This window comes from Morchella importuna (assembly GCF_003444635.1).
Source record: "Morchella importuna strain M04M26 chromosome Unknown Morimp01GS040, whole genome shotgun sequence".
Lineage (NCBI taxonomy): Eukaryota > Fungi > Ascomycota > Pezizomycetes > Pezizales > Morchellaceae > Morchella > Morchella importuna.
Window position 1 is genome coordinate 328,643 of NW_025763437.1, and position 27,533 is coordinate 356,175.

The following is a 27,533-nucleotide window of genomic DNA, read 5'->3' on the forward strand; positions in this document are numbered from 1 at the left end:
CTGAACCTTCGGCTTTTCTCTAAGCGATTTATGTGCATGAGGGGGACAGAAAAATACTGGGACACTAAGGGTGACACACGCATAAGTGGCTTCTTTTCTTTTTGCGGCATTCTTTCTCCCTTCCACCACCCCTCTCCTCAACCTCCTCCTCTTCCTCCTCCTCCGCCCACCCCACCGCTCAACCGTCTAGCCCTCCCCCCCCCCACCTCTCTGTCTCTACTCTTTGTCTCTCCCCCCCCCAAATTAGTTGAACCCCCTATCTAATCCCCTATCACCACTCTCCTTCAAACCCTCCTTCTTATCCCCCATATCGATATATCTAGACCCCCTCCCCTCCCTCGTTTCAATCCAACGTTCATCGTTGTCCGCTCATTCACTCATTTGCCCACACACTCACTCTCATTCACTCCTTATTTATATTCGCTCTTTACGATAGGCAAAACTTACCACCACCACACCCACCCACACTCTTTATCACACCCCACAAATCAGTACTCATAATTTCCCCACACAATCTCTAATTCCCCGCAACAAATATATCTCACCACCCATCTTTATTATAATTAATCTCAATTCAATCCACAATGCCTACCGCTGTCGACATGAATGCCAATACCAGACTTCACGTAGACGAGTTGATCCTAGACTACCTGTGCTGGTTCTGCATCGAATCAGTACTCTCTGAGCGCAAACTGCGCCAAGAGGGCAAGGTGGGGAAGAGAGAATGGGCAGACGCGTCAAAGTCCGCAGAAATGGGTTTGAAATTAGTCAATTGTTCGTAATCTTCTCGCCGGTGACCGTTGAAATGTTCGTGAACTAATAGGTTTAAAAGCATTTTACCAAACCTTTACCCGCGCACATCCGAATAATACACTCCCCGATAGCATTAACTTGCGTCTGCGATTATGCCGCTTCACAACTCTCTTCCTGCGCCGTCTCGATGTAACTTCCCCTACGTTCTCGTCCAACGCGACACAAGGTGCAGCGCGCGCGCAAGCATGGCTTTCCCGCCGCCGTATCCCTCACGTCTTTGCCGGAATTGACTCCACCGCCGAGGCAGCTTTCGATGTGCCCAAGACCCCCTTCTCGGAAGAGAAGTCACACAAGAACCAGGAAGAAATGTTGCGTCAAATGGGCTACTACACGCTCCCTGCACCTGACCGTTCAATGTGGGGCCATGCTGCGCTGAAAGATGTGCTCAAGGAGTTCATGATACTCAGTACCTGGAACTCAGCGAATTTCGCAGAGGTCAGCCGGCTATGGGTGGAGAATGCGGCAAACTTCATGTTGCAGGCAGTATTGGAGGCATATAGATGTCATGGAGCGAGTGAATTAGATGCGGTGAATGAGTGCTTTTCTTGGGGACGCACGGAAATTGATGCCACGACGGAGGACATTGAAGAGGTTGTTATCAACGAGATGTTTTCAGGGGATTCCGGGGAAATTAGCGCAGAGTTCGAAGGGGTCAAGAAGGAGATTCTCGTAGGCGTATGTTTACCCTTTCATATCTTCTATCACCGAGTAGTAAAGCTAACAATCACCTTTAGATTCTTCCTCCTACTGGTTCTTCATTGGAAGCGCATTTCGACAAGCTGGCGGAACAGAACCCGTGGAGCAAGTTTGAGGAGGCTACGGTGGGCGGATACCTCACTGCTGTTCTTTCAAAGCAACCAAAGCCAGTTCTCAACCAGCTGGAGAACGGGAAGCTCGCTGGCTTCAACAACGTCGACATTGAAGAAATCCTTGCCAATGCCGGTGTCTCATTATGATGCTAAGGGCATAAATACCTCCATGCCACTATTTAACGAACGGATGAAGCATGCATGAGCTTTCAAGTTTCCGGGGGAAAAGTTTTTAGTTTAAAGCTGCTTTTTGTTTTTGTTTCTACATTTTTTTGCTTTGCTATTTTTGCTATTTTTGGGAGGGCGTTTTGGTACCGTACTTATTGCTAGCTAGCTGGCTGGGTCATATCTTCTTAATGTCTGGTTCGCTACCTTGCATGTTTTATGTTAACTTCTAATTTTTTTATTGAAACCCCTTTCTTATATTTTTAAACTACTTATCTATGTTATTACGCTTGTCATGTCGAGTTGCCTGTCATCCCAGCATGTGTATTTGTTTGTCTTAACTTCCACAACCTGGTGTGAATGTATTATTAGTGGGATCTTTGGAAGATGCCTGTCTTGTTTCGCTTTATCTATGGGATATGAGACCTTTCCATCTTGCTTTGGTGGGTTGTTTTTTAGTGCCTACTTAGAGGGTCTATCCAGAAAATCATTATAGGTACATAAGTTCAGTTCAATATGCTATTCCCGCAAAGGCCATGTGCAGTTAGAGGCGTGATCACTATCTACAAATGCCCATCAAACAGGAACCATAACCCGTTGGCCCCGCCGATGAGGATAAGCTCGCATACAAGGCAAAGCCCATATGTCCTGTTCCATACACCTGCACTGCATGTACCTAAGTACCCCACATTAGCCGTATCCCCATCCCCCAAGCATCACAACAACATAACTAGCCTCGGGGCCTCCGGCCTCCCGATACACCTACGTACATACCCAGCAGAAATCATCATCAAATTAAAAGCTTGGCCATCTACCAAGATCCAGGACCCTAGTCGCACGCGTAAAAAAGCCTCTCGGGGGTCTAGATCTGCTCTTCGCAGGGAATTACCTTGTACGAATACTCTACATATTCATTTTTTTACTTAAATATCCGAGAGACATGAGCTACATATATATGGAGGTGGGGGCCACCCAGTAGACAATCCGCCTCAGTCGCCGGTCTGGCTGGGCAGGGTAGACCTGGCTAGTAACTTTATTGTAATTTGTTAGGGTTTGTTAGTGGCTAGTACATGTATGTAGAGTTAATAATTAAACCCTCTCTAGCTTATCCATTCGCTCGGTAGGCGTCGATCAGACTTCGGTAGAATATAAAAATTCCCCGAATAGATACCGAGGCAATAACAGGGTAAAGGAGGGTTAGTGGTAGCGTGATAGCGTGGGCGAATGGAGGAGAGATCGGGGAATAAGAGACGTGACCGAGAACCTACGGCCGGCCGTTGATTCCGATGATGCGCAAATTGAGCTAGAGTTGGATCAAGTGCGTGTACCTACATGTAAGTACAGAGACAAACCGACCCGATCGATCGAGGGCGCCTGGCTAGGGAGTGTGTATACGTAGGTGCTCTCGATAGATACACTCTATTGATCAGCGAGCTACTATGCTGTGTTGCTGGGGAGTCCTGGAATATCTAAATAGTGCAGCCGGGGAAGTATGGTGGATTCCGTGGGAAAGTGTTTCTGTTTAAGGTAGACGCAATTTTGGGGTCCGACTAGGTTAGGACAATCAATCTCAGCAAGATCTTGATGGAGGATGTCGAGGGGATGCATGCCGCATGTGCTTGCACGGAATATCACTCGAACCTTTAACCCCTTTCGTCCAACGATATAATCTCTTTCCCTGGGATGGTGTTAAATCGCTTCCTCGCCAGGTGGGCCGTACGCGTGGATCCCAATCTTGATGCTGTCTTCCAATTGCGTTTATGGGCTTAATGGCACGTAGCTTAGTGGGCAAACGAAAACTCATCTTTGCACAATAGTAATCATGAAACAGGGAATACTTGCGGTTGGTACATAACCAAGCTTTATTTTCGTATTCGCGATGTTTAATATACAACCGGTTCTGCAATAGAAACGCTCCCAGTGCTAGCTATTCTCGGTGCACCGAGAAAACAAATTGTACTAAAATGGTCGGTATCAGGGTACCAAGATTCCCCCCAGTAAAAATCAGTCCTCAGGATATGCGCTCGTATCAATTGGCACAAACAACCCATCCTCCTCACAGTATCTTTTGAAGTACTTTCCTGCAATCTCGCAGAGATCTGACGGAAGCTCATCCGCTCGGTGATTGACCTGCAAGATGTTTTCTTCGGCTACATAGCGTTCTGTTTCGTCTTGGACCCTGTTATATCATTAGATATTGACCTAGAAGCATCCGAAAGGATATAGGAGTTATTTAACGAACAGTGAATGATAAAATGGTTGATGTCTTCCACCTTGTAGATTGTCTACCTTCATTTGTTGGATCCAGGCCTCCCCGCCTGGGGGCTCACATGTTGGTGTCCAGCCAAAGACTATAGCCTTGTAACAGTACTGTTTGTGCTTGAACACGGTTCCCACAGTATACTGCAAGAATTCAGTAAGAATAGGTGAGCTGTGATATATAGGAAGGGGGGTAGGTGATTGACCTTAATGGCCTTCTTCTCTTCCGACCTTCGCCTTGGAGGTTTTGCGGCCGAATCAAGATCCCGAAGATAGGTACACTTTCGGCTTATTGATTCTCGGAGTGCTTGATTTGCCCCCGCCACCCGAAGGATATCCTCCTCCAGAAAACAGACATCCATATACACATCTTCAGACATAAACGTGAGTAGCTCATGGGAAATGCCGCCAGCCCCGCGTTGTCGTCCTAACAGTATCGATGCCATTAACGAAGCGTACATGTCTGAGCAGCGAGACAGTGCCGCTGAATGTCGGCGCCCCTCAACTGCCCCGATATAATTGATTCCATGTCGTAGGCTCTGAAAAATATTCTGGCATGTGCGAACAATCATATCTTGTGTAGGCGATGGACGGAGATAATCCATTCTTTCGACTCCCAACCCCTGAAGGTGATTTTTTAATTCATTGAGATCACGTATTCTTTCATCTCCTTTGCTACAAGATGGGTCAACGTAGATGCTTTCACCGTTATCTTCCTTGATTATCGCCAGGACATGGAATGGATAGCCGCACATGTGAGCGTCAAGTCCAATTCGTTTCGCCAAGCTGCAAAAGATGGCGGCATATGGCAGAGGAATGTACGCTCGAGTCGTACGTAACGATGTGCCGATGTAGGCGCTGTGGAGTTTGCGGTACTCCTCAGAAGTAGCCGCCCGAAAGCCTTCCTGCTTCATAAATTCACACAAGGCCAGTACTCTCTCCTTGATTGATGGCTGGCTCATGCTTGGTGTTTGGGATATAAAACGAGAAGCTAGGTCATCGAGGATCTGAGCAGCCTCCTCTGGACTACTCTCGTCTGCCTCCATATTGAAAAGATCGAAATAACTGAGTCCTTCCTCAATTGAAACATCTTCACCGGTAGCTATCCTCCGTAAGATTTGTACAGCCCGTCTTCTATGTAGAAACTGAAGCGCTGACGTTGCATACCATCTTTGAGAGATAAATGCAATTAGCTTATCATCTGGAGGAAACATATTAATTTGAAGAATTACCTTCGTGCAAGTACATCTTCTAAATCTTTAGAAGCCTTTGTTTGATCCAGAAGGTACTCCTTTGCATCATAATCAAAGCTTCCGATCTCGTGAAACTTTGGAATGCGATGTACAGACGAGGATGTGATTTCCCCCAATAGCCTGGCTGTTCGACTGTTGACTTGCCATTTCCATACAAATAGTGACTTCCAATCCACTTCCAATGGCAAAGGATTGTTGACTTTTTCTTTTATCTTGTGTTTTGGCTCCCAGTAGCGGAGCTTGAGGCATCTTTCCTTCCATTGCAATGGCGAGTTAATGATATTGTAGAGCTTCTTGCATACGCGAGAAGTATTGAAGATGTCATCATCTGGCACGTATCTAATAACATCTATGAGGACTTCGTCGGGTATTGATAGTAGCGAAACTTTCGAAGTCATGATGGAGGCAAGCTTTGGCGTGGGCTTTGTTAGCTATATGATACCTACTTGAGTGATCATGATCGATGACGTTAATCATGCTACATACCTCGGGCGGTCAGTCCGAATCACAATCTGTGACCGAATCTAATATATAAACAACTGCTCTAGTTTCCAAAATCCATAAAATCCTCAGGATAAAAGAGATACTACATGTACTTATATTAGAAGCAGTAAATATTCTCAAGACATATATTACTATTGATCAGAGATGAAAGGAGTTATGTGGCTTTGAATTCATAAATTTTAGGATGTGGGCCTATACGAACAAAATACAGACATGTACTCTACTTGCTTACAAGCATATGAACCAGAAAATGCAAATGTCTATTTTGTATGGCAGATCGGCGCTACTCCATACAAATAATCCTTGACTCTCGAACTCGCATTTTCTGGTTCATATGCTGGTAAGCAAGTACGTACATGTAGGACCCGAGAATCATTTCGTAGCTGGTCGGGAGGAGCTTTTATGTGGTCTGTGTCGGGATAACGTCAGCTGCAGACACTTCCGGTTTAGCACAAGCCTCAGGCCCTGCAGTGCAACATCGAGAAACAACACCACTTTACATCCCATTCTACTAACCTACATGTGCCCACCAGCACAAATAATAGGACCCGCTATCGACTCAACACTTCTATTTACTCCTCAAAGGTGCTGGAACTATGGTTCGCAAAAGAACAGCTGAAATGGCCGTGTTTAAAGATGGATCAGAGGTAGCGTCAACACCACCGCCCATCGCTACAAACAATGGAGACTGCGACGAAGACGACAACGAAAACAACAAGAGACATGAAAATAACAGCTCCCATCGTCTACCTCCGCCACGAAAGAAAACTCGTGTTAGAAAAGGATCCCCTGTTGCCGCTGCCGCTGCCGCGGCTCCACGAACAAGACGTGTCGCTCTGAAGGAGAAAGCTACCAACCCTAGCTCTAGTGACGTCCTTCACCCAATCGATAAGGATGAGTCGTTTTATGGAAAACAACCTACTCGCAGGAGAGCAAACTTGCCGACTAATGATAAGGCCAAAGCCCTGGAGCCCAGTAAGGCTTGCTCTGTCTCTATAAAGAAAATAGACATTACTTGTCGCTGTGCTGATTCTAATATATTATTGCAGCTTCAACAAGATCCCCATTGCAGGAGATTTCCAATACTTCAAATTCTTTGCATCAAACGTTGAAAGAAAAATTACCAACTAAGACTTTCGATGAACTCGTTTCACTTGTAGTTAAAGATGCGGCCCAGGACGCTGCCAATCTTATAACTAAAAATGGTATCTCACTCTTTGGGTCGTTCAATGGAACTACTACAGATCTGAGCTAAAAACAAAATTTCTAGATTGCTGGAGTCCGGAGCTACTGGATTGTTTTCGTGCGTCAAAGCTTACATCACTTGAGCTTTCGTCCCAAGCAGCGTCTTTTGGCGAGTTTGTTATCCGAGAACCTTTTAGTGAAATAGTAAAAAAGCTTTTTCAACAAGATCAATTCTCCAATCTCACAGTAATCTCATTTCGAAATACGCAGTTATTAAATGACGATGTGGCCTCCCTCCGTCTACTTTCTCATCTTGAGAGTTTAGACCTCACCGGAACCGGCGTGGGAACACAGTCACTTCACCACCTAGTGTGCCATCGACATACTTTAAAGAGACTAAATCTATCCCACAACCCATTGATTGACGATGATGCACGTGTTGCTCTATCGGCATTTCCAAACCTTGCTGCTATTTACCTCCGGGGGACATCGATCACAATGCCTGGTCTGCGGCGTTTCGTACAGGGCGTCCTTCCACTGTCTTGCCGCTTGTTATCGATACCTGAGCAATGCATCAACTATCTCAATACGCGGCAGGAGAAATATATGGTTGATATTCCGGAAGACTATGTGCAGGATCCTGCCAGAGTGGATGCATTGACGTTGCCAGCTCTGAAGAGAAATCTTGAGTTCCATGGAAAAGCCAACAAGGATATACATGTTACGGGTACCAAGGCAGAACTAAATAATAGGTTGTTTGTCATTCTTTCTAATAGACTTGCCGACTCGAAAATCATAGGGGTGATGGGGAGGGCGCCTGTGGCGACCTAAATATTCACGTTCGTAGCGGGGACGATCAGACTTAATAGGGAACCCAATCACTTCGATTGAGACATTTTTACATTAGGGGGATTTGCTGTTGCGGCGTTCGATCTTTTTTATGCTTGTTTGATAGGGGCTATTTAAGGGTTCTCATCAGGAGTTTTGTATAGGACGGTTGGTATAAATTGATAGCTTTAATATGGTCTCCATTTGTGGATACTGGCGCTGGGAATAATAAGTAAAACTACACACAGTTCTGTTACACCTCAGATGTTAAATCGCTTTCAAGATAGGTAATTTTGCAAGAACTGCAGACACTTACACTAGCACAGTTAAGGTTGAAGAAAATGATTATCAGGAGATTAATCTGGTAATGAGTATATGTAGTGAGATGGGTCATATGAACGGGTTGAAGTCCTAAAAATGCGATGATGTTTGCGCCAGCATCTTTTGACCTCATATCTGGTGATGTAAACAGGCCATATCCTTGTAAAACACTCCGCAGATCACGCACGTTCGACTCCTTGCGCCTTGGATATGGGTATCTCTCTTTATCCCATGTAGATAGAGCGCATGGCTGTACAGTCACTCACGGGGTGAAGGCGGATCCTGTCTGACGGCGGTCAGGGATTTGAGGCCAATAAAAGAGTTAGGTTTTGGACGCCAAGGGCAAATTACTGCAAACAGAACCATCAGACAGGATCCGCCGTCAGTAGGTGAGCGAATGTACCATGATTCTGCACATCGGGGAATCTAAGATCGTGCAGGACTTCAGGCTGGGAGTGATTGTCACTGTATTCGTCGAGTAGGCCTAGTCCTTGGATGCGGGATTTCCATCTTGGTTCCTGCGTTATATTTCCATGTGCTGTGACGATTGCGCATGTGATGGCTGTGGCGGAGAGCCTTATTTGTCTACTAGATGCTCAACCGCACAACGCTCAAAATCAATTTGTTGGAGAATTTTATGATGGTCAAGTGGTTTTAATTTTATTTTGCATTAGGTTTAGTCATACAAGACAAAAGATATGACAAGACCTGTCAGACTTCCATCAGAACCCACCCTTGTCCCTCAACTTTAAAGGAGCGAACGAGAGACAAGGGCCGAGATCATAGCCACCACTGCCGAGGCAGAGACAAAACGGCATCACTCTTGGGCACTGAGGAGATACCGTCATCGCCCAGGTTGGAGATTTCTGTGGCTCTGGTAAAGAGTTCAGAAGAGGCGGTTTACTATAGAAATGATCCTATGAAGTAAAATCGCATAGGGAGAGAAAGAGAGATGTGGGGGAGAAGGACAATTTATAGTAAAATCCAAGAATTGAAACTTAGGGTTTGCCCTCAGATAATCCCAATTAGCTCCGTCAAGATTCAGGATATAGGTCAATGAATACGTTATTTTAATCTTGAGCAGTTGAGTTTTGATATCTGTTATCTACTCAATATGCACATAAATACATACATGTGATATCGGGATTGATTCGTGTGAAGTCAGTGATGTTTTCTTATTTCTAGGTATTGTGTATCACTCGATGTATGTTGCCTGACATGCGGCTTCTGCATACAGTGCAGGCTAATAGGCTGGGCAAGGCAGAGTATCGTGTGTGCAACAAGACCGAGAAAACCCTCTGGATTCTGTAGCCTTTTATACGTACGTGACATATATTAGGGCGAAGAAGAGGCTACTGATATAAACTCGAAAGGCTGAAGTGTAATACCCCGCAGGAACACACACAAGTAACCACTCAGCCTGAATCTGACGATAGCTACTCAGATGTCATTTTCCTCCATGCTCTAGAGCAAACAGTCTCTTTATTGAAGGGAAGAAGTATCGCAAAATATATAGTAGAAGTAGAGGAAATGGGTAACATTGTTAACCTCTGCTGCTTCATCAGAAGATTTGCGACCCCTCGGAATCATCCCAAGTTGGGGCTAGACAACATTAGAGACGAGGATCTCCAGTGTCAAAAAGCTTGGCATTGCTTGGTTCAGCAGGCACAGCAATTGGCATCTCGTAATCCGCTTGTCTCCCCGAGGAGTAAGCGCCAGCGATGACTCGTGAACACAGCATTTATACACGCGCACAAATATCTCAGAAGTTCTCACCGAAGCTTCTGAACTGGCTTTAAAGTTCTTGAAAATTTTCTGGACTCGAGTCTGAGCCTCTGTGTCAACCCTCAAGCGGGCTTCGCTTCCGAAGTTTCCTCTAGGATCCGCATACACGTTTTCCAGGCCTCCTGCAAAGTCAGCCTGATTGGTTGGGACTTGCCACCGCACAAAATCTTACCCCGTTTCTTGGAACCGGTGTCGCACAAACGGTGCTGGATTGGGGGGTGCTGCAAGCCTTCATCTGCGAATCAAGCCTCGCTTGACTACTATAGGAAAACTGTCGCGTGCTCAGTTGCCAGAGGGGGGAAGTGGGAGATAGAAAAAAACCCTCTCGCAAGGAAGACCTCGTGGTTTTTCCTCGCCTTGTTATTTTTACCTCGCCACGCTATTAGGACGTTTTTCGCTAGAGTCTCACGATTGAATAAATTCAGACGTTTCCCCCCATTTCCGAGTGTTGTGTAGTCGATCTATTTACATTTATCATCACGAGTCATCCCAAGTGCCTGGAAACGAACGAGACCTGAGACTTTGTCTGCTGTCGCAACCCCACCCACCTATCTTCGGTAAATCCTGCTTGAGACATCATCACCTGCCCCAAACACTCTAAAAAAGATTTGTCACCATGAAATTTGCCCACTCTTTCTCCCAGGTTCTCGACGAGGAGGACTTCCCGGCAGATTGGCAGGCTGCTGCTATTCGATACAAACAGCTCAAGAAATGCATAAAGAAGGTTCAGCAAGAACTATGCGAACTGGGACTCACTGCAGAGATCTTGAGAAGCCTTGTGCAGCAGAATAGTGATCCCATCGATCCAGCAGCAAAGCATAGCCCTCTGTTCCAATATCTTTTTGACGGTAATGATCCGCTTGGAAGCTCTCCGGACTAAACCCCTGATACTGATCTCTGGGTAACAGGTACTGTCCAATGCTTCCAGCCGAAACTTGTCTTGACCATAGACGCCGCAAACGGGATACCATTAGACTTAAACCTATCGGAGGAGACCAGAAGGTCTTTGGAAAATATAGTTCAACAAAAGCTTGGGAACATAACGATTCTGGAGTTGGACGACGATGAAGAGAGCCAATCAGATTCTGACAGTGGGCCCGATAGTCCGGGACTTGAAACAAGTTTCCCAGGTTCCGAGTTGCCTGCCACTAGTCACCCATGTAAGAAGAGAAGGTATGTCGCACAGAATCCTCTTGATGTATGTATGTCTAACATCCTTAGCGTCTCAAACATTGAGATTACTCTTTATTCGGACTCAGAGTTTTTTCATCTTTTGACATCCGAGCTAGCGTCTCTGGAAGCACTCCAAAATCGAGCCGAGACAGAAATCAAATCGAAAGTGCTTGATATTGGTGGTGCCGTCACCGGGGTTGCAGCCCCCAAGTCCACAAACTCAAAGTCCGACTTATACCCATGGCGTGAAATTTTCCGGGTATATGTGGAGAGTGGTATATTTTTCTCAAACCTAGAATGTGAAAACCACGAAGAAAGAACGGCGGAGAAAGCACAAGAGCAACTCGCGTGGTTCAATAAGGAGATCTTCAGGCGGGGGTTGCAAACCAAGTTCAAGAACCCCTACAGCTCGAACCTGCTGCGTCGTTTTATGGATATAAACATGGATGTGTTGAGGGTGATGCGGTTCCAAGCAATCAACAAGATCGCTATGACCAAGATTCTAAAGAGTATTACCCCCACTGCTGTCTTCATCAGTAAGAGCTTCCCTACTAAGTTAATGTCTAGAATTCGACAAACGCACCGCACTAGGAGCCCGTGAAACCTTCCCAGAATTTATCTCCTCCGACTCCTTCCTTGCGTCTCATCTGGCAAAAGCAATCTGCTACACCATGTCTTCTTCCCTCTTAAATCTCATCCCTCAACTCGATGACTACTTGTGCCCTATCTGCTCCTCAATCTCCGTTAAGCCTGTGCGGCTCTCCTGCTCCCACGTCTTTTGTGTCCGCTGTCTCGTCAAGCTCCAGCGTGCAAAGACCCGCCGCTGTCCAATGTGTCGGAGTGATGCAGTGCTAACAGCTGACTCGACAAACTTGGATATGAGTTTACTGGCCTTTCTGAAGGAGTACTTCCCGAAGGAGGCAAAGCTAAAGCAGCAAGAGAATGAGAAAGAGGTTGCCATGGAGCAATGGAAATCGGTTCATCATGATATGTTTGGAGGGTCATCGAGGGATTCGTGCGCCATCATGTAGTCGATCTTTGGGAGTCTGCATTTGGACCCCTCTTTCATGTTTGGTCTAGGGTATTTTAGCATGGCGTTTATTGGCGAATTCTCGTGGCGTTTTCTTAGTGTTTTTCTGTAATTTCATCTCTTGATGTTGCCTTTCTTCTAGCTGTAAATATTTACTCGTTTGGATACTTGATCCCTTGGGATCTTTATTTCTGTATGTTTTGGGAGATAAACGCGGGGAATATTATCGGCTTAGGGTTTGTCAGCTCCTGTCATTTTTCTATAATAACTCATACGTTATCCCTTTATAAACCCTTGGGACTGACCTCTGTTGAAGCCGAATGACAGATAAACTGTGTAGTCCTAGGAGCGTTAGCACTGCAAAGGCATGTGTATGTTATTGAATCGAAAGGCCAAAAAAGACAACCTATTTACTGTTTACATGTATCTTGGCCTACTTACGCGCCCCGAAGAAAATCTAGGCATTGCTCGAGAAGTGAAATTTTTTTGCACTTGAGTCGTTATGCATCTGAGCTGGAATTCTAGGTAACCAACGGAAGGTATGGGTAACACGACTACGACAGAGGAAGACCACACCAGTCCATCCCCATCATACTGCAGCCACACACACACACACACAGCATTACCCTCCCTACTAAGCACTAAATTTCCGAGAAGAATCGTATCACCACTCTTCCGCAAATAAAAAAGTTTCCCCTACACTGCCCGACCCCACAGTTTAAATTTGTACTACTGTGGTATTCTCCAACAAAACAAACATGTCAGGTACGGTCTTAAATTCTTGATTATCACAAGACTTAATGAACACATTCCCGCCCCCCCCCCCCCCCCCCCCCCCCCCAGAAATGGTTGCTACGTTACATCTGCTTACTTTCATTGCGCAGGACAAATTGATAACTCTACTCTGGGATACATCATCAATCATGTCTTCCTCCCACCGAAGCTGCCCTGCAAGGCAGATGTGGGTGTTGAACCAAAGATTCAGAGCCTCCTAGGGCTGATCAAGGATTCTGCAAAAGCATACCAGGGCGGTTTAACAGCATCAAAATCACAATGGGATTCAGGCATAAAAATGCTTTCAATGATGGAAGAAATCCAGCCAAGAGGGTGCTTGTCCAGCCGGGGTTTGGATAAGGCTATAGAGAATATGCGCACAGGGGGTGATGCTTCCATAAACATGATGTCTCTAGGGTTTCCTAACAAATTCTATAGATGTTTTAGCCCTGCACATTCAAGCGCAAAATGCGGGACTCATTTTGCGTCAAACAGAAGAAGACATCATTTTCGAAGCGTTTGAAGCTTCTCCAAAATCTGAAGATGTTATGAAGTGCCAGGGGAGACTACTGTGCTCCTTTCCTGGTCCCGCCGTTGCCGTAAGCATTGAAAAGGCTAAGAGCGTTGAGTTTCGTTTAGAGCTTTCGTGCTTCCTCGAGAAAATGAACGTCGATGAACTTGAAGATGCGATGTCGACATCCCGGAAGGGTGGCTCAGATCACATTGAAACTAGAGAAACTACCAATCCAAGGTACATAACAGAGCTTCTTAACGAAATATTGCTAGCTGTCGGGAAACCTGCAGAAGTCCACCGTATCCAGAAAAGAATTGCAGATGATGTCTTATGGGATGATACGGAACTCCCTTGGAGAAGGTCTCCTTTGTGGCTTACTATCAGAGTTGCCTTGCAATCTACAGTTGACCGTCCCACTGAAATTTCAGGATACGTTCAATACAAAGCGTTTATGGTCTTCTTTATGACGGAAATTTTGGAGATTGCGTTAGATCGAAACCTACCAAGCGATACTTTATTCGTTATGAATGCAAAATTGGGACGCCGTACATTCAAGATGGGCAAAAGGGGAGGGTTGCCAGCATTTCTATTGAAGAGGGTATCTGATCAGTTAAGTAAAGTTACCCAGGTCTTGGGGTGCAGGTGGAAACAAGTCAATCAAGCTCATTCAACACCTTTCAAATGGACGCCTCAGGCTCTTTCTTCTGATGACAATATGCAATTATCATTGGTTCAAAGCGGGGCATATATTGCAGCAGCAGTTTCTAGGATACCGACTATTGTGAAGTCAAAAGTATATGTACCGAATGAGGAGAGACGTATTGATCCCAAATCAAAAGATATTCCTCCATTGCCGGTCAGAGATAAGAGCGCATCTGAACTTCAAATTCTTTTTATAGATTTTGAACGCTGGGTTCGGGAGAGCCTCGATAGCTGGGTTATGAGGAATCTACAAAACGAAGAGGCCTGTCGTATACTATGCTTAAGCATCGAGGTGTACACGCTTCATGGGAAACGGGCATATGTTTCTAATCCAGAAAGCATGTCAATTCTCATATTAACTACGATGGAACTATGGGTTGCCCTTGACAAGATCGCGGTGAACACGTGCTCACTCTTGTCAGAATATTTTTTCACAGAATTTGCAAACCGCCCATTCAACCATCTTCTGCTCCCTAGGTATCATCAGTTAGAACGTTTACATCGGATTGAAATATACCTAAAAGAGCGCCGTGAAAAGGCCGATCGAAATGCGACATGCATATTTTCTAATAAAGCCGGTTCGAAAACCTTTGCTGTGCGCTACTATCTCAACTCTCCGAAGCATCAATCGATTCATGAGAAAATAGACTTGGATGCAACTGCAGAGAGGGAAAAGAAAATTGAGGAGTTCGAAGAGAAAAGACGACTTTACAACGATGCAGTCGCTCGGGTGGCAGAGCGGCCATGCGATTATATTCACAGTGATGGGGGAAGAAGGGCCCATCATGACCCAGAGTGTTATAAATGTAGATGGAAAAAGTATGCAAATACTCTTAGCATCCAAGTTCATGAATGGCCTCTACCAAGCGACCCAGATTGTCTTGCAATGGTTGTTTTTGAGCTCGAATGCCCTATTGGGTTTTGTGCTTGGAGAGATGCCACTTACCTAGTCATGGTTGACATTCTCAGCCCCCCTTTAATTTTGGAACACCCCGATGCACGACCATTTACGGATCTCAACACTTATTGTGGTCTACGACAATATTTTAAATGCCGAAGCCAGCAACGACTCCGTTTTTCATCAGTGACGAAGGCAACTACACAATCACACTATGCGAAGATTTGCCTAACAAACAATTCTAACTCTGTTTGTGTCAATAATGCTCTGAAATATGGGCTATGGGATAGCGTTGGATTAAATTGGGTAGATGGCCGTGTGAGTGCTAATAAGTGTGATATACAGAATATATGCACCTTTAAGCTTCCCGAAGGCCCTTACCAAAAACTACAGTATGCAATCAATTCCACGACGCACACTCCCAACGAGGTTATTTCGAGACAACACGAATGTCCGAAAGCACTCTCCTTCCATGAATATATAGCGTTTGGCTTCTTAAAGGCTGGACATCGTCTTCAGTGGTTGAATATCGTTAGAGAGTTGAGAACTCGCACACTGACTTTTAGAAATGAGGCTGTGAATATTCTCCTCATGCAAGCTGCATGGTATACAGGACCTCCCAACACTGAAAGTCCTAGTGCAACCCGGGAGAGTTTTACAATACTTGAAGACACTGCTTTTGGGCACAATCTCCTCCAAGAACTTGGTAGTATGCTTACCAGTATCGAGGCCAATTGGTTAGAGGGAGTTTCTGCAAAGTCAATAATATGGTTAACTACTCGTCTTTTGACTGTAGCGAGTAGTTTGGATATTAGGAATAGTGCATTTTGCTTGTTGCGCCAGGCTCGTGCTGTGACCTTAAAGTGGACCCGTCAGTTGACCACCCAGATACAGAAATGCGAAAAGGAAGATGAGCTGGAAGACCTGAAAATTCGGGCACTACAAATGGCTATTATATGCCGAGCGACCTATGATGTTGATCACTGTGATTTTTGGCATGTTCTTAGCACAGGAGCAGATGTCGCAACTTTGGTCGAATGCGCTATCATCATTCACAATAACACTCCTCCAAAGATGGATCATCTCTCTCCCCAAACTCACTTTCTCCTGGATAGAGACCGAAGATTATCTGCCATACTTAAGGAGCATCTTGAACGGTTAATATTTTCAAGCAATGATGGTCTCAATAGATGTATTTTGAGGATGTGGTCAGCGTATAAACAAGGGTCACTCTGGAGTATGTCCAACAGCAGATGGATAAAAACAAACACTGCTGCAATATCTGGAAATGCTTCACAGGAAGTACAATACAACTTGCTTAGCGGTCAGCTACTTGTCGATGGGTTGCCGCTTGCCAGAATGGGGACAGACTATATTTTACACCCCACCTATACACGGTTGTTTTTGGAGGTTAGTGAGTCGGATTTAGTAAAAGTTGTAGATAAAGCTAATAAGCGTTCGCTTTTTAGAAAGTTCTTGACGTTTTCCCGTCAAATCTCCCAGGGATGCAGTTCCAGGCCCGGCACCAAGTCTTCGGACATCAGGTTTATCCCTACGTCTTTGATTACAGTAGCTAGGTTTCTGACGGATTTAAAAGGTACATTTCGGGATGCAAGGGGATGAACTTCTCATAAAAGCTCAGATTGATGGGAATGAATATGAGCTTGTACCCCATACAAAATTACAAGGCGATTTTCCAGTACACTTTACCAAAAACTACTTTCATTGGCTGGAAATCAAGACACGAGTTCTCGAGTTCAGGCCTAAATCCGACCCGTGGAAATCATCAGCCACGAATTGGCGCTTAAGCTACTTGGGATTGGCCTCTAGAATGGTGCTGCGGAATGAGTGTATGATGGACATTCGGAAAGCTTCATTCTCAATGATCGCCTCAGTATTAGGTAGGTTGGAACCACCGAAATATATCGACATAACTTTTGCACTTGACACTCGTACAGTCTTAATTCATCTACCTCGACTAAAAATGGATTTTTTTATAAACGAGAAAGGAGAGATTGAGTGCCGACAATTCAGGGGTATGGTTGTTGATTTTAATCAAGATATTGGAACATTCACTGGCCTTGTGAATAGGCTTGTCATGCGTCAGAAGTCGGTACGCAGCGTCATAATTCCTTATGGAGATGTTAGGTATAAAACAGAAAGAAGTCATGTTATCGTTGAGATAGAGACAGATATAGACGGGTTGGATAGAGTTCCCTATCTTCACTACACGGTCGACACGAGACTCGGGCGACTCGTGGGAAATGACAGCCTAACTAGCCATCTCTTTAAAACATACCTTCACGCCTTGACTACACACTGTCTACCAGATGAGCTTACCCGACGTACAGGCACTGAGGAGGCGCTAGCAAATCTCAAATCAGCGACCACCTGGTCCTTTCAAAAGCTGGGGGATGTAGAGATCAAACTTCTAACGCTAATAATGTCACTCACCCCGTCTCGCGATTATTATCCAAAACATAAGAGGGTTATGCAGACGATAAAATGGAAGCGTCTTCCGTACCTGACACAGCACGAGGACTTCGAATTGCTTGTTACCTCAATTTTCAAATACGCATGCCGTTTCCATATGCTCAGAGTTGATGATAAAACGTTAGATCTGGAGGACCTTCTATCCAACGCTAGCGACCATCTGTTAAGGAGAGCGGCCATTCGCAACGCTACAATCCGAAGGGACGAATTTGGGGGCGCAAATTATACCGAACTTAACGATTCGGTCTACTCTTCACGGGATTTTATTCCTCAAAACAGCAAACTAAAGAATGATATCTGGGATATTGCAAGATCTATCGAAAAATGGTCCACAAATCTAGCAACACACCATAATTTAAAAGGCCTACTCAAGCGCTGGGAATTGATTTGCGGGTCTTCCACTAGAGTTACAGTGCTTCAATATAATCGCAGTGTTCTGGACCTAACCCTCGATTCTTGGGTTGATCTATACAACACTCTTCGAGTCACTACCATGCAGAGTAAATATCGGTTGATGTTTACATTATGCACAATGGCGTATTCAGGGAAACAAGATATGTCAATCATTGGCACGCTGCTCGCATTCGCAATAAATGAAAATTTTTCACGTATAAGCCCACCACCGTACTTATCCTATAACTTACATGATGGGGAAATACCCCAATTGGATATACGATTAGCGGAGACGCATGCGATTCCATTTGAGTCTAGTCCGGAGGCCCGTCTTCCAAAGCAGCACGGGGAAAGCGCTACATTACTACAACAGCGCCGAAGAGATACTTACGAAAACAATTTAAAGTCTCAGGCAGAGGTTTTGTTTTCATTTTTGCAAGCTCAATGGCCTGTTCATACGCCCTCCTACCCACAGATGAACTCCAGGGGAGTATATACTCACTTTAAGCTGAAAAAAGTAATGAGTCTTATTATACCGATATTTCAGAGTTGCTACAAAAATACAGAGTTTTTGCAGCATATTGATGTGGTTCAGAAAGAGCTATCCAACATGAACCTGGGTCCGAAAGAGACCCGCTCACAATACACCTTTGATTCGCATAAAAAAATCAGAGCTCCTTCATATTCTAAGGTAACCTTAGAAGGAATATTTTCGAGAATACCACCCGATGTTACCGGTATCCCAGCCCATATCAATGCGCAACCTGTAATTTCTCAAGGCGAAAACGAGCTGAAGTCGCTATTATTGGAGCTTGAAGCGGCACATTCCAATCAGTTCGAGAAAGAGTATGCTAATAACATGCTAAACAGTTATGAAGCTCTCTACAAGAAAAGTGCCGCAGTGTTTTCAGGGTTACCTTCAAAGGAAACATTATTGAAACATCGACTGCAGTCCGAAAATCGTATGCAGTCGATATTCCAAATTATCGAGAAAGCATTGGGGCCTGTATCAGCAATTCAAAATATGATGGGTATGACAGGTCTTTGGCCAAACATATCGCCCATATCATTGCTTCAACGGTTAGCGAGCAATGCTTCAGTAGATTTGAGTCCTGGATGGAGGCAAGTGCTCATAGAATATGGCGAAGCAGTTACTATGTTTCAACGTGCTGAACGTCTTCTCGATTATTCTGAGAGCGGAGGTGATGATTTCGCGAGAGAGTCAGAAAATCCTGGTGGCCAAGGACGAAGTCAAGTTGCTTACTCAGATTGGCTTCTCATATCCATTGATAACAACCTCCTAGTGCGCCCTGTCCAGGCGCAAATTGCGCTAGAAATGATAGCACCTTCTTCGGGGAAAAACCAGACTCTGCAGTTGAATATGGGTGAAGGAAAATCTTCGGTGATTGTGCCTATTGTTTCTGCAGCCTTAGCGGATGGTAAGAAACTTGTTCGGGTCGTTGTTTTGAAACCATTATCTGGACAAATGTTCCGTTTACTCGTACAAAAATTGAGCGGGCTAGCAAACAGACGAATATTCTATATGCCCTTCTCTCGGCAAGTAAAATTGGGTGAGGAGGCCGTCAGAAATATCCAGGATTTGTATCAAGAGTGCATGGAGGTTGGAGGGATTCTTCTGGTTCAACCAGAGCACCTGTTATCCTTTAAACTTATGGGACTTGACCTCCTGTTCATGCCTCAAGGAGAAAAAGTTGTTGCCTCGGCGTTGATTCGATGCCAACGCTGGCTTGAGAGGAACTCGCGGGACATTCTTGACGAAAGCGATGAGATACTGCACACAAAGCATGAGCTCATATACACTGTCGGGGCTAGTACCTCAGTCGAACTTTCTCCAAATCGTTGGACCATTGTGCAGGAGATCTTTGGTCGAATACAGGTGCATACAAAGGCCATGGAAGGTGTAGAAGTAAAGGGCATTCCCCAAAGTTTTCCGGGAAGTTTTCCGACAACTCGTATTTTGGAGCCAAAATCCGGTGACGAATTAATGTCACGAATCACAGAAGACGTCTTCGCTGGTCGTCTCAAAACGGTTTCCTTTAGACTATTTCCCGATTACATCCGCGAATTAGCGATTCAATTTGTTACAAAACAGGGTATTACGGAGGCTGAAAGCGAGCCTCTATTCAAGGATATGGACGACATATCAAGACTTACCTTGCTGTTATTGAGAGGCCTAATAGCCGGTGAGATTCTATGCAATGCGTTAGGGAAAAAACGATGGCGAGTAGAGTATGGTTTGGATTTAAGCCGTTCGATGTTAGCTGTCCCATATCGGGCCAAGGATTGCCCAGCGCAAAGGGCAGAGTACAGCCATCCAGACGTTGCAATTACTCTGACCTGTCTGAGTTACTATTACGCTGGCCTGACGGAAACGCAGCTAGAACATTGCTTTGCGACCCTTCTAAAATCGGACAACCCAGGAATGGAGTACGCAATTTGGGTAGAGAAGGATAACACTTTACCTACTATATTCCGAGAATTAAGTGGTATCAACTTGGTTGATAAAGAACAGTGCACGAACATTATATTCCCTCGCTTTCGGCACAATAAAACAGCCATTGACTTTTACCTAGCTTGGGTGGTATTCCCTACAGAAGTAAGGGAATTTCCACATAAATTGTCTTCATCAGGTTGGGATATTGCAGAAACAAAAAAGCATCCAACCACTGGCTTTAGTGGAACAAACGATAACCGACATCTTCTCCCGTTATCGATCAAGCAGCACGAATCTGAGGGGCAATTGAATACAAATGCGAAAGTACTCAGTTATCTATTGCAACCGGAAAATAGTTACTTATGTGCCAAGGGTGAAAATGAACAACGTCTTGATGTTGATAGTTTACTGGATAAATTGGTTCAACAGGATCCGCAGATACGGGTGCTCCTTGATGTAGGGGCTCAAGTGTTGGAAAAGCGAAACTTTGAAGTAGCAAGGGATTGGCTCAGTCGTGTACCAGAGTCCAAGGCTTCCGTTTATTTTAATGAAGAAGATGAGCTTACTGTCATTACTCGTGACGGACACCCGGAGCCGTTGATGATTTCCGCATTTGCTAAACAGATGGATGAGTGTCTTGTGTACCTTGACGAGGTACACACACGAGGTACAGACCTAAAGCTACCAAAGGAGACCAGAGCGGCAGTCACCTTGGGCCCAAATCTGACAAAAGACAGACTTGTACAAGGTCAGTAATCGTATTGAAAGCTGTTGAATACTCACTAAATATTGTGCAGCGTGTATGAGGATGCGGAAGCTTGGTCAAGGCCAGTCAGTAATCTTTTGCGCGCCCCCAGAGATTCACCAGAAGATCCTTGTAACCGCACGAAAAAGCTCAGTGGATTCTGTTAGCGTCTCAGACGTATTGCGGTGGTCAATGCATGAAACCTTTATCAGTACCAAGAATACTGTGCAGACATGGGCAAGACAAGGGATCAGTTATCAAAACCGGAATGTGGCCTGGAAGCTGCACAGGGATGTCAAGCAAATGGAATCCATAATGGTGGAACCAGACGCACAATCCCTGGAAGAGCGATTTGGACCGCTAAAATCGGGCAAAGAACAATTCCATACAGGAACTATTCCGAAAGAGTGTCATTACGAAATCTCTTTGATCGAAGAAAACTGTAAGAAGTTTTCCATCACGTCTCTAAGGGGATCTGAGGTGCACGAAGAACAAGAAAGAGAGCTGGAGATTGAAGTTGAACGTGAGCAACAAAGGGAATTGCCTAGTCCCGTAGCCGCAAGACGTCATACTATCCACCCAGACATCAAAAAATTTGTCCAGACAGGTACGCTTTCTGAAGAATCTACAGCTGTTGTCCCGGCCTTCGATCTTTTCCAGGAGTCGCGATCGGAATTTCAAGAAGATGCTTGGAGCAAAAGACTATTAATCACCAGGGATTTTGCAACAACCACAAACGGATCGCGATTTTCGTATATGAATGCTTTCCTGCCTCCAGTAAATTGGCTGGTATCAAGCTTCGCTGAAAACACATATCTAGTGATAATGAGCTCATACGAGATTAACGCGCTGCTTCCCATCATAATCTCCCACGATGCCGTGAGGCTTCACATGTATGCACCAAAGGTCACCAAATATATGCGTACATTTGAAGATTTAAAGTTTTGCACTATACCTTCAATTGAATCAGTTCCAGACGCTGGGTGGAGCGCCCCGAAGGCTTTGGTGGATCAGCTCAACATTTTTTCTGGACAACTATTTCTACAAGATTATGAGACTTACGAGCGATTGGGTGATTTTCTTGGCTTGTGCTTGAAAGATCATGTGTCTCATGTGGAGGGAGGTGTCCCGGGGACTGATGGTTTCGTGGGAAGTGACAAAACCCGTATTGCGCTGGGAATGAAACCTACTCTTTTCACCAAGAGCCCTGTCCCTTTCCTGAGGAAATTGATGAATTGCCGACGAAAGGGGCAGAACTTTGCAGCCACACATATGGGCCAGGTTCTACACGGAAAGATTCTAACAGAGAAAGATATAAAGTACGAACACCCAACCGAAGAGCTTGCTCAGGGGGCGGAGGCGATGGTAATGGAAAGGCAGAGAGTTGGAGAAAGGATGGATGAAAAGCTTGATCGGGGTAAAGAGGAGGGCGAGAGCCAATTTGATGAGGACGAGGTAGATGATGACGAGGAGGTAGACGAGGAGGAAGACGACGAGGAGGAGGAGGAGTAAGGGGGCGGACGACGAGAGTGATGATAATGATTGCGAATTGTGAACGGCGTTGACGATCCCCGAGATAATTCAAGTAATTTCTCTTCTTGAAGCTAGTTATTTGATTGGATTATTTAACTGACGGTTTGTTGATTCTACGCAGGCTATTATTAAAGGTATAGTAGTTTGGCATGTGTGGGTGAGGCAGCGTGTCCTTCTGTTTAGGGTTGAATTCCTGTCATTTTTAGAAGGGCCCAGAAAAATCGGTTTGTATGTCTTTAGTTTTTTCCTCTCTAACCATACTCTTAATAAATGAAATACCATCACAAAACTTCACCCCAGACTACCACGAAAGGCTAATTAAGAGAAGTGGTTGGATCAACAATTATACATATGTAGATGGCTAAGGAAAAAAAATCGCAGTGTGGAAGAGAGATGCCGCCTCTAGCTGACACCAAAGTGAGATCGTGGTAAGCTAAGAGCTTGCCTGAGTCTTACTGCTCTCGGTCTTCTTAGATACATATAAATTTGGGATCAATACCATCTGGGGGGAAGAAGATATCAGTGAGCGTGGTCCCTTCCCATACCGTGTAAGCTTTACAGAGCATTATAAAGCGTATAGCCAAATGACAGCCGTTTACATAAATCTAAGGCCAGACCAACTTCATATATAGATTACGATTCCAAGTTTTTAAATTAATTACCAACCCAGAAAATCCGGATTCTTGATTGAGTAAATATATAAGCATCTGTAGATAGAGTTTTACATAAAATAGTTTTCATTTTATTTTAATAATGCGGTAAACTTTAAACGTTATGAAAAATACCCAAAAAAGTAACTAGGATTAGGAAAAACCGCAACTGTAAGTGTTCATTTGCGCATAGCCAAGTTTCATAATTTACACAGGCAAAAAATCTAGCAACAATTTTTTGTAGAAATTTTTTTCGCTGCCCTACATGTAGTGCCCAGGAAACAGTTTTAGCCAGTCCCTCCAGCCAAGAATTTCCTCGTCGGCGAAAAACGCAAAAAGCCAGTCTTGGCGTTTTTTCGCCCGTTTCTTTATAAACTACGGTTTCCCCCCACTCCAACTTTTTCTCCCAAGCTACTCGACTGCAACCGTACTCCACCCCCTGTCTAAAGCCAGCGGGGTGGGTGCAAATCTCACTGCCCCTTTTGTAGGGGGCAGCGTGGATTAGCCTCCTCTGGCACCCGCTGGGCATAACGCCCCAGGGTCCAGAGGGGGCTTTTTTGCGTTAGGTCGTTTTTAAGGCCTTACTCCTTGCTAGCTCCCTTTTACCTCTTTCCTCCCTCCTCCATGTCCTCTTCCTTCCTCTTTGCCATCCTCCACCTTCACCCCCTCCCCTCTCTTTGTCTCTGACCTCGTCTGATCTCTGGGCTTCAGTCCGGGAATCAGGAGAGGCCTGAGTTGCGTTAGATTCCCCCTGCCCTCCTCCTTCTCTTAGGCCTCTTTTGGTCTCTAGGCTTCTTCTGCCCAGGGACCAGGAGGGGCCTGAGTTGCGTTAGGTTAACTCTCCCCTTCCCATTCTTTTCAGGCCTCTCTTGGTCCTCGAGCTTCTCCCGCTCAAGGTCCAGGAGGGGCCTGAGTTACGTTAGGTACACTATGTCTGTGCCTCCTTCGTCTATTCTCCACACCCCGCCCCTTCAGTTCGTAAAAGTGCCGTAGAAATTTAAAAACCGTAAACTACCTATGGCCGAGTGATGGCCCATGATTCAAATCGATTGAGACTCCGCGACGTTGGTCCAGAGCTGTAGTGTTGGTATTATAGGGAGAATCGCTTGGTGGTCGGTCCTAAAGCTTTCTGCCTGGTGTTTCCCCCCAGAAGGTACTCACGGCGTAAGGTAGGTACATGTAGGTAGGTAGGTAGGTTCGCGCGGGTGTTCGAACGTTCAGAATCATGAACTCGCACTCGGATGCGGCTAGTCCCAAAAGAAGACTAAAGCATGGGTTTTCTTTTTTTTTTTTTTTTTTGTTTAATTCATTGATTGCATGCAGACCTTACAGTCGTCTCTAGGTCAACGACGAAACCAGTTCGATGGCGAATAGGCCAATCAAAGCCAACAAAAGCCAACAAAAGCGCCCCGACCCTTTTGCTTTGACTATCAGCCCAAAAAGCAGCCACTCGTCATCGAGCCGGGTTCGTCGTTGACCCAGAAACGACTGTAGTCTATGGCAATGACTAGGGCATGGGTGGGTGCAACGTCAAAAATACTGAAAAACTGGTTTGATACCCAAAAACAAACTTATAAAAGGACTCTCTTTGTTGAATAATGACTTCTGCTGTCCCAAATTACTTACTTCCGATGTTGTCGCAATCGAGAAAAGCGCTACATACTATTGCCCCTACACACCATAAAAAGTTAAGGCATCTATATACATGTATTCAGCTGAGCTCCAATTATCTGAACCATACGGATAAGAAGTACACTCTACACAAATTTAAACAACCCAACTATTTTCAACTCCGATAAAAAGAAAAGGGGAAGACAGCAACTTTTAATTCTAAAGACAAAAACAAAAATAAAACAAAAAAGTCTAACCCAAGCTACGCTGTAACCCAACGCCATTGCAAACCTGCCTCCCCCCCACTCCATCCATACCCATTTCACCACTGCACTACTTCTTCCCCTTCCCCTTCCCTTTCCCCTTCTTCCCGCCCCCACTCCCGCCGCCACCCACACCCGCACCCCCAGCACCCGCCACCGGCACCGCATGCGATGGATTATCCCTGAGATGATTAAACATCTTCGTATTCGACGGAAAGCTCTGCTTACACACCGCACACGTATTCGGCTTCCCGCCCTTCTCCTCCGCTGCCGCCGCAGCACGCTTCGCCTTCTTAGCCTTGGCCTTCCCGAGCTTCTGCGCTGCAGGTTTCGAGGACCCGTCGTCGTCGGAGTTTGTAGTGAGCGTGAGGTTTGAGAGGTCTGATGTTGGCGGCGTTGTGGCGCCGCGGAGGCGCGCGGTGAAGGCTGCGGTGGAGACGTAGTCGTCGTTGTCGAGGTCGGAGTCCTCTTCTTCGGAGGGGGTGGGGGAGGTGGTAGTGGGGGGTTTTGTGTTAGCTGTGGGTGTGGATGTGGGTTCTAGTGGCTTTTTGGGTTCCCCTTTTTCTTCTTTTGGGGATTTGGCTTTTTCTTCGTCAGCAGGGAGGCCGTCTTCTTCTTCTTCTTCTTCTGCAGAGAGGTACTCTTCCCCGTCTTCGTCGTCGTCGTCAATGGGCTTGAACTCCTCCGGCTTCTTCCACCCACGCACGTCCCGGTCAAGGTCAAACTCCTTATTCTCCTTGCGCATCTGCTTCTTCAGCTCCCACACGGCCTTCGCATGCTTCTGCGAGCGCTCATGGTCCAGCATGGGGCCCTCCTTCGCAAACACCTTCTTGCACACAATGCACTCGTACCGTCTCGGCTCCTCCTCCAGCTCCTCCTCTCCCTCCTCTTCTTCTTCATCCTCCTCCGCCTGCTCTTCGCCGTCTTCGTCTGCAGCGTTGTCGTCGTCGGACTCCGAGTCGTACAGCTCGTCAAAGGCGTGCTCTGGGACGTTTGTCCAGTCGGCGGCCTTGTAGTTCCGCAGCTTTGCGGCGTTCTCGGCGCGCTGGCGGGCGGCCTGCTCTTTGGAGGCGGCGAGGAGGGCTTCTTGTCGCTGCTTCTCGGTCTGGTTGTTTGGTGTGTAGCGGGGGTCTCGTTTTCGCACGAAGGTGACAAAGGACTATCTCACCCGTCAGCCATGGAGCCTACAATAGAATACGGGGGGTTGGGGAGGTTCGAAGAGAGCGCCATAAACATACCCTTACGATATCATTAAACTCCCGTATCGCCGCATCCCTCAACTTCTTATTCTCCGCCTCCATCATCCTCTTTACGCGCCTATCCGGCGCATCCGAGTACCTGTACACATCACACCAGCTGAACGTCTTGGCCGTGCGAAAGTTCCCCCACTCGACATAAAACGCCTTTACCCAATCCGCATACCCACTGTTCGCGCCGCCAAACCCTGGATAATTCACCGGGTCCAACCCTTCCCACTCCGCCGCCGCCACCTCCTCCTCGGCCAGCTTCGCAAATGCCTGCCCGACAACCACGAAGAACGACTGCGGGTGCGACGGCTCGTACGACAGCTTGCGCCCAAACATCGAGAACCACCGCATCACGTCCTCCGTCGTCGTCACGCTCGTCACGCCCCCTGATCCGCCGGCACCCCCGCCACCGCCGCCGCCGACATCGTCGTTGCGCAGGATGGCGTCGCGGTGAGAGTCGTACCAGGCGCGCTCCTGTGGGTCAGAGATCACCTCGTATGCCGCCTGCACCTCCGTGAACAGCCGGGTCGCGCGCTCTGTGTCGTTGTAGTTGCGGTCTGGGTGGAACTCGAGGGCCTTTTTTTGTACGCCTTTTTGATACTATACCACCACAGACACCAACGTTAGCTTTGCCTTTGTAAGAAGGAGAAGGAGAAGGAGGGCCGCGCATACTCATCCTGCGTGGCGTCGCGCGCAACACCTAACAGCTCGTAGTAACAGGTTTTGACTGTTGTTTCTGGGGCGGCGGCGCCGCTGGGATCGCTTTCGGCGGAGCTGCCTTGGCCCATTGTATGGGTGGTGATTTGGTATGTAGTAGAGTGCTGCTTGGTGGGGTGGTGGGGGCGCCTGAATGAGGTTGTTGCTCACTTATCGATTAAAAATTTGGTAGGGTTTTTAGAAAAGCTCGGCAGCGGTGGAACCCTAACCCTGGTGCTGTGGTAATGATGACTTATCTACTATAGGTTGAGATGGTAAATTTGAGCTTTGCAGAGCGTGGGTATTGGTATTGGTTGGCGTAGACTGATAATTCTCTGAGCCTGGCGCTCAGAGGGAGAAGGTCTGGTTAAGTTGATAGAAGGCCTGTATCGATACGTTGCTGGATTTTTTGTTTTTTTTGTTTAATTCATTAA

The 27,533-nt window shown here is 46.1% G+C and overlaps 6 protein-coding genes across 6 annotated transcripts; 4 read left to right on the plus strand and 2 right to left on the minus strand.

Annotated features, from left to right (window-relative positions):
* Positions 1 to 584: 584 nt before the first annotated feature.
* LAJ45_09960 (uncharacterized protein) lies at positions 585 to 1,769 on the plus strand (the record flags this gene model as incomplete). Its single annotated transcript, XM_046119491.1, has 3 exons — positions 585 to 774; positions 833 to 1,488; positions 1,548 to 1,769. 3 exons carry the CDS (start codon positions 585 to 587, stop codon positions 1,767 to 1,769), a joined length of 1,068 nt encoding a protein of 355 aa, XP_045967342.1.
* Positions 1,770 to 3,791: 2,022 nt separating this feature from the next.
* On the minus strand, positions 3,792 to 5,697 carry LAJ45_09961 (uncharacterized protein; the record flags this gene model as incomplete). Its single annotated transcript, XM_046119492.1, has 4 exons — positions 3,792 to 3,966; positions 4,030 to 4,190; positions 4,253 to 5,216; positions 5,279 to 5,697. 4 exons carry the CDS (start codon positions 5,695 to 5,697, stop codon positions 3,792 to 3,794), a joined length of 1,719 nt encoding a protein of 572 aa, XP_045967343.1.
* Positions 5,698 to 6,423: 726 nt separating this feature from the next.
* On the plus strand, positions 6,424 to 7,819 carry LAJ45_09962 (uncharacterized protein; the record flags this gene model as incomplete). Its single annotated transcript, XM_046119493.1, has 3 exons — positions 6,424 to 6,778; positions 6,853 to 7,008; positions 7,074 to 7,819. 3 exons carry the CDS (start codon positions 6,424 to 6,426, stop codon positions 7,817 to 7,819), a joined length of 1,257 nt encoding a protein of 418 aa, XP_045967344.1.
* Positions 7,820 to 10,538: 2,719 nt separating this feature from the next.
* LAJ45_09963 (uncharacterized protein) lies at positions 10,539 to 12,126 on the plus strand (the record flags this gene model as incomplete). The annotated part of the gene is made up of 4 exons (XM_046119494.1): positions 10,539 to 10,770; positions 10,831 to 11,095; positions 11,144 to 11,604; positions 11,663 to 12,126. The coding sequence occupies 4 exons, from the start codon at positions 10,539 to 10,541 to the stop codon at positions 12,124 to 12,126; spliced, it is 1,422 nt and encodes a 473-aa protein (XP_045967345.1).
* Positions 12,127 to 12,883: 757 nt separating this feature from the next.
* On the plus strand, positions 12,884 to 22,611 carry LAJ45_09964 (uncharacterized protein; the record flags this gene model as incomplete). The annotated part of the gene is made up of 7 exons (XM_046119495.1): positions 12,884 to 12,890; positions 13,010 to 13,285; positions 13,338 to 16,423; positions 16,483 to 16,557; positions 16,611 to 16,914; positions 16,972 to 21,102; positions 21,152 to 22,611. The coding sequence occupies 7 exons, from the start codon at positions 12,884 to 12,886 to the stop codon at positions 22,609 to 22,611; spliced, it is 9,339 nt and encodes a 3,112-aa protein (XP_045967346.1).
* A 2,615-nt stretch (positions 22,612 to 25,226) lies between these two features.
* LAJ45_09965 (uncharacterized protein) lies at positions 25,227 to 27,079 on the minus strand (the record flags this gene model as incomplete). The annotated part of the gene is made up of 4 exons (XM_046119496.1): positions 25,227 to 26,315; positions 26,395 to 26,939; positions 26,992 to 27,003; positions 27,076 to 27,079. 4 exons carry the CDS (start codon positions 27,077 to 27,079, stop codon positions 25,227 to 25,229), a joined length of 1,650 nt encoding a protein of 549 aa, XP_045967347.1.
* Positions 27,080 to 27,533: the final 454 nt, after the last annotated feature.